Raw genomic sequence first — 9827 nt, forward strand, 5'->3', positions numbered from 1 at the left:
ACATTTATACTTAATTGAAATTAGGTTGTATAATATAAGGATAATATTAATATAAGATTTTTCTAAATAATGTCGAGTTTTCATTTTCCAACTGTCCGTTGTTATCTTTTCAACTCAGCCATACTTTGCCACTTTCTTATCTTTCTTGTAGAATTTAATTCTCTTAAGATTCTGTCGTAAACTTTTCAGTGGAAGTTCTAAATATTCCGCTAGATTCGATTTAAGTTTTTTCATCTATCCCACTATGTCCTATAGCTGGGCATAAGCCTCCCTCAAATCCTTCACGATTATCCGGGTATATTTAGAACCAGCCAAAACCCCAACAACGACTCACTTACTCATCAAAATTTGTTTCACCTGCTAGTAGAATTACAATGTGGCCCTGATGCTGACCACGATCCTCAGATATGAGGGACCGATTAAGAGAGAGAGAGAGAGCTAGTAGAATATCAGCAAAACGTCTTTATATGTTTAAATTCACCAAAACAAACTGTAGAAGAAAAAAGAGACTTACATATACACCGTGATTTTTTAGTCGTCTTACAAAAGCAGCCCAGTTCATGAATCCAATGACTAGAACATGTTCATGATAAAAAATAGTTATTTATGAGATTTGAATAAATTTAAAAAGCAATTTATTATTCAATATTATGATGCAATTCGTAGTTTTAGAAACACAGCTCTGTTGCGAGTGCGGTCCGAGCCTTGTAACAATGGTGAGGAGCGCGGGCGGCGGCGTTTTTTATCATTTTTAAGAGTATGTTTCAATTTTCTCTTAATTCATTTTTTTTTCGTACCTAGATATTAGGTACCTAATATCTTAGTTGATGATAAAAAAAAAATCGCGCCTACGGGTATTTTACGTCGGATACATGAACTGGGCTGCTTTTGTAAGACGACAAAAAAATCACCGTGTATACATAGAAAAACCTTAAAAACACTCCTATACACTCTCCAACAATATATAGTAGTAGATGCCCACAAACTGAAAGAACAGCCGAGTACTAATAACCATAATATTTACCGTTTTTCTGTTTTGATATCAAATTCCTAAACTATACTTTGTAAACTACAATCGCAAAATTGTATAATAGAAAATTAAATATCCGCTAAATTACACACTCGTAACGTCGTAACACATCCTTTGACTCAACTATTAGTAATTCGATCTTTGTTAATCAAAATAAATAAACAAAAAACAAATGTTTCGACGGCTAACAAAACACAGTATATAAGTACAGTAGCATTTAGTTCCGATTCATTCTTTATAAGTCACTAACTTTTCGCCCGCGTCGAGGTCGGTTATATCGCGTTGCCAAGAGAACTCTTCAAAAGTCCGGGATAATAACTATCCTATGTTCTTTCTCAAGGTCAACTCTATCTCTGTACCAAATTTCATTTAAATCAGTTCAGTGGTTTAGACCTGAAAGCGTAACCGAGAGACAAACAGACAGAGTTACTTACACATTTATAATATTAGTAAGGATTTGAGGTCTACGGGCAATTTAAATTTTATTTCTAGGGTGTACAAGAACCTTATATAGAAGGTAGTGTGATGTACTATTGGTGCCATTGTTGATTTGTTGTTAAAAAAAAACCGAATAGTGATTACACATGCTGTTATTCATCTTGTTGATATTGTTACGAGGTGAGTTGTTTGAATATTTATTTTTTGAATATTTTTTGTTTGGTGATTATGACTGCATGGATGGTCGAGTGGATTAAGTAACAAAGCCAAATCCACATGCGACGTGCCGCACGTTCGATCCCTGTTTAGAAAAACTACGTTGAGCTACTGAGCGATGCGTCTCAAAAACCATGCTCACATATATTAAAATAAAGTGACGATATCAAAACAGTTTTGCGTCGTTAAAAAACAACTTTAGGGCAGTATATGTAAGATGTATGCCAAATAATTTGCCAATTGTTTTTGTTAAATACATTATTACTTGTTAGTTTTGGACTAACTAAGCGTATTTAAGTGCTTTTGTACTTAGATCAATGTTGGAGATCTGGGTGTCTTTGTGCTGTGACTTAAATCTTTGAGAAACCCCTGGCGGGGCAGGGATTGAATTCCTCACTGCGATAGTTATATTTTTAAGAGAGACGTTAGGAATAAGTCCAGAAAATCTAATAACATAGATACAATGAACCATTATTAAGGCTATATACCAATCTTGGCTCTAGTATGTACGATCACACCGGTGACCCTAGACCTGGTGGACTGCGGCATCGACCACGCGCTGGACGTCGCAGAGGGGGAGGTAGAGCTCAGGCAATACCCCTGGGTCGGGATCCTGTACTACAAGTTCTGTGAGTTTGGATATAGAAGGAATTTTAGATATAAAATGGCATCTGCCGGGGTAGCGGGATTGTCCGAGGTTACCGTGGCCCCGGTACACGAAGAGTAAAGGAAGGAAACATGGGTGGGTTTTAGTCAGGAGTCTGCAACTCCCCTTCCGCTCAACCCAAAGAGGAAGGAGTCATTTGATGATTTCACATCCGAGAAAATATGTTTAACATGACGAGTTATCTGTAGCAATATTGCAAATATGGAGATGTAGTTATTGATACTCTCACTTGGTAATCTGATTTCCATATCCCATTTTCCCACCATGAAACGATGTCAAGAACTCGCTTGATTAATTCGTTTGAGATCTTTGATGATCTTTTTTGAACCGGGGCTTAAAAAAAGGTATCTTGGGTAAGTCTAAGGACCTCTGCCTTGAGGAATGCGTATTCTCTCACCAGCTAACAACACCGGAGTGCAACTAAACCACCACTATCAGACATCAGTTAATTGGTCGTTACGTCCAGCAAAATAAATTCCAAATAAGAATGATTTTTGTGATACAATAAATACTTTTTCGGGAGCGTGTCACATAGAAATTAGTGCTTACACAAGAAGAACGTTCTTTGACAACAATTTTACGTTCCTAGATTATTTTGCCGAAAAGGAGGTTTAAGTTATTTATCAACTTTTTTCTTGCAGTAGGAATTGTTCATGGGTTTTATGGTAGTATGAGATTTTTATGCAAAAGTTTGGTTGTAGATGGCGAGAGTGGGGCTGACAGCAGATCAGTAACGACTGTGGTGTTGATACACAAGGAGTTCGTGGTCGGGCCGGCTTCAGACATCGGGCCCATGCCTAAGACTAACTTCAGGTGATGAGAACTTCTTGGATTTCTCCAACCCTGACCGTGAAGTGCCAGGAAAATAAAACTTCTTGAGTCTTTTTTCAAATTTCAAGCTATTTTCTTTGCTAGGACATTGTTGCAATGCAAAATTAAGTTCATCGCTTATGAACTATGACTCAGATGGTATCATCAATCAGATAAAAAGTAAATACACAACCATTTGTCCATGTAACTTCTAAAATATCAGCATTTGACTTGACGGCAAATTGCACCAAGACTACTCCCCCTTCCATTCTGTTTTTTCCAACTCGACTTTCATGCACAGAAACTAAACTAGAAAAAACATGCCCAGACTGTCTCTTTATGTAACTATAACACAGACATTTAAATCCCTATTAATCAAGTTACGTTCTTACTGTAGGAGGAACTCCCGTGTGCTACTGGGCGAGGGCTGGGAGCGTCCGGGGCGGCGCGTGCGCAACTACGTGCTGCACGACGAGTACGGCGAGACCTATAACACTGTGGCTTTAGTGCAACTCAAGGATCCTATTAGAGATTGTAAGTCGATGATATATAATAATGTATAACGTGAAACAGAATATACGTAAGACTAGGGCCTCGATTAGTATATTTTACAATGGCCAATGAATGAAAGTAATTTGGCTTAAATTTACACAATTGGAAACTCAAGGTCAATACAATTAACTTCCAATTATTGTATTCGCATTTTGCATTTCACATTTCGGCTATTGTAAAATAGATAAAAATCGCAATTGAATTAAACTATTCCTATTATCTTAAGCATTTGCAAATAAATTGGAAATTCATCACAATGATAAGTACGTACAATGTCCCCTTGAAAGGTCAATAAGCTTACCTACATACTTTTTGTTTGCAGTGTTAATAAGACCCTTGTGTCCACCGCCGGAAATTTTAAGGAATCCAACGTTTTACGTCGTCAGGATGAAAGATGGTACAGTATTCATTTTGAATACTTAAAAGTGTTTAGTCTGTCTGACAGATTTCCAAAAAAAAAGACTACATATTTTTCTTTAATCATAAAATTAAGGGGCGCAATGATTTAAAATCGTGACGTCGCTTACCAGTACGCCTTTTACTAGCACGTGACGACGAAAAAATGTAAAATACGTATTATTATATTTTTTTGGGAATGTGATTCGCGCACTAAATATATTTATATTATAGAATTTAATCAAATGCCACATTGAAGTAGCTTTATAGAAGTACTTTATAAATTGGGATATTTTTTTTTTCAGATTTTGATATCCTTCAGAAAGAAGTCATCAATGTGGTGCATATCCCAGGAGATATGTGCAAGGAGTTTTACGTTGCTACCAATGTAAGTTGGTTTAATTTCGCTTGTATAGAAGTCACTGATTTAATAGATTATGTAAGGTGTCCCAATGATCTGTGCCCAGCTAAATAAAAATACGACCTTCATGTGTCTCTTTTAAGTCTGAAATTAGTGTTTTTTTAGAGGGTCGCATGCGTTTTGTAATATACGAATACGTAAATCGAATTATTTTATCAACAGTTTGCAATTTTAAGATAATGTTTATATTTTGTCGTCAAAGAGTTCAAATTTTAATGAAAACTGTTTTCTATAAAAATACCTCTATTTACCAAAAGTCTAAATCTTAATGGAAATGAATTTTTAATAGCCGTTACCCGCGACTTCGTCCGCGTGGTTAGGACATAAGATATTTTCTCGTAATAAATCATAGCCTATCTGTTAATCCAGGGTGTCAGGTAACTCCATACCAAATTTTATTAAAATCGGTTCAGCCGTTTTGACGTGAAAAAGTAACAAACATACACACTCAAAAACTTTCGCCTTTATAATATTAGTGGGATTTACCCCAAAAAGAGCTCTATTGACCCCGTTGTATCGTAGTACGTGTGTCAGTTGTACAGTAAGAGGATGCGCCCGCCCCACGTGGCGTGCGCGGTGTCGGTGAGGGCGGAGGGCGTGTGCGTGTGGGGCGCGGGCGCGGCGCTGGTGGCGCGGGACGTCTGGGGGCGCTGGCTGCTGGTGAGCTGCGCCTGGGCACCTGCGCCTGGGGACCCGGGTATACTCACCGGCACGGATCTCGGATCGCTTTGCGCATCCTAAAATAAAACGCCAATCAATTATGCGTACTCGTCGTCTGACGGTGCATGCAACTGCAGCAAAGAACGAATTTCAACCAATCACGAGTGAGGGCTATGACGCGATGCGCTGCGGGACAATCACTGCACTTGGTCCGCTCTGCGCCTCACTTCATACCGCAAAAGGGACAAACAATCACTTCCGCGCAGGTGAAGGTCAGCGCTCAAGATCCGTGCCGGGAACTATACCTGGGTACCACTACTTGCTACGGTGTAAGGTTTTGCTTACCTTAACATATGTACCTTTTTAACGCTCTTCCAGTTACAGGGATCCGGATACCAGTTATTGGATCACTTTTTATTATTTTTTCTATTCTAAACTGTTTTGATAGCTTTCGTATTGTGCCAATATAATTCTACGGATAGTCGAGTGGTCACGAGTACAAACTTATGCGCGCGACCTACCATGGCCATGGGTTCGATCCTTGCATACTTAGAACAAGTATTTGTCTGATCAACGAAAGCTTGTTCTGTCTTTCACTATCTTAAAAAAAATACGGAAAATTCGCTACCCTGCATACTTAGAACGAACATTTTTCTAATCAACGAAAGCCTGCAGCAACGAAAAAATTCTGAAATGAAATCTCATCATCTCAGCCTATAGGTGTCCACTGCTGGACATAGACCTCTCCATATTTTCTCCGACGCGACGGTTCATTGAAAATTCTCGAAACATAAATATTCTCCTAGTTAAGATTCTCGCAGTTAATCCTTTGAATCATACTGAAGTTTTCTTCTATACAGCTTGGTGTAGGTGTCAGGGGTCCTGGCTGCACAGCCCCCTCCCGCTATCTGGACATGATGAGCTACTACCCCTGGATAGAGACCAGCCTTGCCAAGTTCGACAGAATCACCATCTCCAAAATCAGCAAGCAAAAATATGTCTTACGCTGTGAGTATATGGTAGTGTTTCCTTTGGTTTAAGGTAAGGCAGTTACCTCAACCTGATGAGCTACCAGCCTCGCTAAGTTCGACAGAATCCCCATCTCTAAGCTTACTAACCAAAAATATATCTTACCCTGTAAGTATATAGTCGAGTTTCCTTTGGTCATGAGCCAGCTATCTCAATGATAAGCTACTTAGCCCTTTTGAAATATCCGTGACGGACTAGACAAATTTATAATATAAGATTTAGCTAAATTATTATAATCCAAGAGCTAGAGAGCTAGCTAGCCTAGATATGCCAACAAGAATAATATTAAAGTGGTTCCTGATCAATAAAATATTGGGTACCCCCTTTTCTAAACCATGAAATGATACTGATAGTTAATTAAAACCTTAAAACCGGGTCCCGGCTGTTATTCCTACATCTTTGACAGTCGTTACAGGTAGTCAGAAGCTTGAAAAAGTCTGACAGCCAGTCTAACCAAGGGGTGTCGTGTTGCCCAGGTAACTGGTTTGAGGAGGTCAGATAGGCAGTCGCTCCTTGTAAAACACTGGTACTTAGCTGAAACCGGTTGGACTGGTAGCCGACCCCAACATAGTTGGGAAAAGGCTAGGCCAATGATGAGTTAATTAAAACCTTGTTAATTTCCAGCTAGCCACGCCTACCAGAGATTCGGCGCTTGCGATGAGGAAGAGAAAGTCAACCTCATATTCAGGGAGGTGTTCGTGCTACGGACAAACAACGATCAGTACCAGTTCTTAACATACAATGTCAGTATACACTTTAAATATATAAATAGCTACAGAAGAACGCCTATTATCCAAATCAATTAGGACCGGAGTCGACTCAGACTGGTTATAACCAAAAACGAACTGTCACAAATAGAACAAACTTTATTCAGTTCAAAAAACAGTTCTGCAATACATAAGTAGTGCACAAGAGATATATTTCTAAATACATAATTATGAACAATATCTACATATGTTTTTACATAGTTATAAACATATTACACACAGACTCACAGCGAATGATCGTGCTCATCACACAAACATTTGCCCAGCCCTGATTTAGAATGGAACTCACGACCCGCAGTGTAGCCGTCAGGGCTTCTAACCACTAAACCCACAGGCAATTTGGCTTGACTGGCCTGTTGGTCTAGTGGTGAGTGACCCTAACTGCTATACCGGAGGTCGTGGGTTCGATTCCCACCCAGAACAAATGTTTATGTGTTGAGCACGATCATTTGTTCTGTGTCTGGGTGTAATTTATCTATATTATATAAGTATTTAGGAATATATAAGTTTATTAGTTGTCTGGTTACCATACCACAAGTTCTGCTTAGCTTGGGATCAGATAACCGTGTGTGAGTTGTCCCAGGATATAAAAAAAAATTAAGTTCCTCAGATTTTTTTCACGTTCTAACACGTTTTTTTCTTTTCCATATTTCAGTTGACTATAATTGAAAACGTAGAATACAGTTGCCTGACACTGGAACTTACGAACGCATCAGCGGTGTCTGAGATGAGAGTCAAACATTATTGCCCAAGAATTAACTATGGACCGGCTTGCTATTATTACAAAGGTACTTTTGTATTTAAAGTATATCTAATATATAAAATTCCCGTGTCACGATGTTAGTTACCGTACACCTCCGAAACGGGTCGACCGATTTTTATGAAATTCTGTATACATATTGGGTAGGTCTGAGAATAGAACAATATCTATTTTTCATACCCCTAAACGATAAGGGTTGCTCACACTAAAAAAATATATTTTATTTTTTGGACGAAATTGTTTGTTTTTAATTTTTTTATAATGTGGCATCAAAAATACATACAACTAGAAAAAAAATCGGCAAAACAACGTTTGCTGGGTCAGCTAGTATAACTATAAATAAGGCTTAGTTAAATGAAAACTGTAGTTGATGCGCCCTATAATGATATCACCTATGTTATGATATGTTGAGGTCTCCACGCCAAACTCATAGTGCGTATAGTGTTGCGGGTTCAATCCCCGCGTATGACAAGTATTTGTGTCATCCACGAATGCTTGTTCAAACTTTTAGGGTAACTTCAAACCCGATGACATTGCAATCTACAACTATAAAAACGGCTGTACCGATTTTGATCAAATCTGAGTAACATAAAAACGGGGCTATTTAGATTTTTTATTAAAGCTATTTTTTTTTCCAGGATCACTATTCGAAATATCAGTGTACCTAATGTTTTCAACAACGTGTCTATTCGAGATGTTCGCTTGGGGCTTCAAGAAGAACATGAGTCTGATCGACATTCAGGAGTGGAAGTGGGAGGAGGGGACTTACTACGAGGACTTCACGATGCAGAGGGTTGAGTATAGAGGCCAGCCTTACCAGACGGACTTCGGCTACGAGCCCCTGGACACCGCTATGTGGGTGCCCGAGTACGATGCCTGGACGACCACGGAGTTGGATAACAGTACCACGCCGACATCCGCTCCTGTTATGGGTAAGTGGACTGTTGGAGTTGTTGCTCTAGTGGTTACAGGCTCTGACTGCTGTTTGGATGGTCGTGGGTTCGATTCCCACCCAGGATGTTTGTGTGATGAGCCATGAGCATGATCGTTTTGTTCTATGTATATTATGTGTGTATTTAGAAATTAATAAGTATGTTTATCAATTATCTAGTACTTGACTGCTGTCAAACTATTATTTTTACGCGAAATTTTAAATGGTTTGACATAAGTTACATTTGATACGTTGTATTTATTTCCAGCGCAAATGCACGTATTTTTCAATATCATGTTTATTTCTCTTTTCAAATGATTTATCAATAGGTGCATAATTTATCTCATATTTTATTCTAGTGTCTCGACAAAGACCCAGTAGACCTACGACGAAGACAACCACAAAGAGAACTAAAAGGACTGTTAGAAGGAAAAAGACTACTACAACGAAACGACAAGGTTAAGTTAAGGATAAAAGTGAGTATTTAATATATCATCATCATCATCATCATTATCCACAGCCTTTGTCCTCCCACTGCTGGGCACAGGCCTCCCCTTTCTCGTGCCAATATCTACGGTCCTGTGCCAGCCTCATTCAGACTCGATCCGAGCCCTTTACTTGTCTGTCTTCTTTTAATATATTATTTTATTAAATTGATTCAAGTATTGAGGATTATTAAATTACTTACTAATTATCAAATTGCCAACTCATCAATTCGATTGAAATAGAACTCGATTCTGATTCTTTACGATTATTTATGAGATCATGTTGAATGTTCAAAGATGACAAGCAATAAATTTTTTTCAGGCATTTCATACGTTTTATGCTACTTTAAAAATAAGATGTCTTTAATTTGTTTTTTTTTAAGGTTGACATCGCGGCCGGAGTCCTGTACTGTGCGATAGTTATTACATCAGAAATTAATAGAAAAATTAATTTCTTGTGTATGTACCACACTTAAGTTGACTCAATAAAGTTTATTTATGTTATGTTTGGAGTCTTATTTCCTTTTAATATAAGCACAATACAATAAGTAAGTTGGATCGTAAAATATTAATCGTTGATTTTCAGAAAATGACTATACTTTTAGGTCTTCATCCGTGTTTTATTACAAAAAAAAGTTAATTTTTCTAAATTATGAATGACTCCA

The 9827-nt window shown here is 38.1% G+C and overlaps 1 protein-coding gene across 2 annotated transcripts; it reads left to right on the forward strand.

Moving 5' to 3' along the window:
* The first annotated feature begins 2819 nt into the window (after positions 1-2819).
* On the forward strand, positions 2820-9666 carry LOC113502894. Of its 2 annotated transcripts, XM_026884642.1 has the most exons (11): positions 2820-3164; positions 3559-3695; positions 4036-4110; positions 4415-4497; positions 5065-5190; positions 6051-6198; positions 6844-6962; positions 7642-7774; positions 8385-8678; positions 9037-9153; positions 9546-9666. In XM_026884642.1, exons 1-10 carry the CDS (start codon positions 3022-3024, stop codon positions 9138-9140), a joined length of 1362 nt encoding a protein of 453 aa, XP_026740443.1. In that variant the 5' UTR covers positions 2820-3021; the 3' UTR covers positions 9141-9153; positions 9546-9666. The 2 variants fall into 2 exon arrangements, with proteins under 2 accessions (XP_026740443.1, XP_026740442.1); XM_026884641.1 differs by lacking the exons at positions 9037-9153; positions 9546-9666 and having other exon boundaries at positions 8385-8992.
* Positions 9667-9827: the final 161 nt, after the last annotated feature.

Source organism: Trichoplusia ni, chromosome 18, assembly GCF_003590095.1.
Source record: "Trichoplusia ni isolate ovarian cell line Hi5 chromosome 18, tn1, whole genome shotgun sequence".
NCBI lineage: Eukaryota > Metazoa > Arthropoda > Insecta > Lepidoptera > Noctuidae > Trichoplusia > Trichoplusia ni.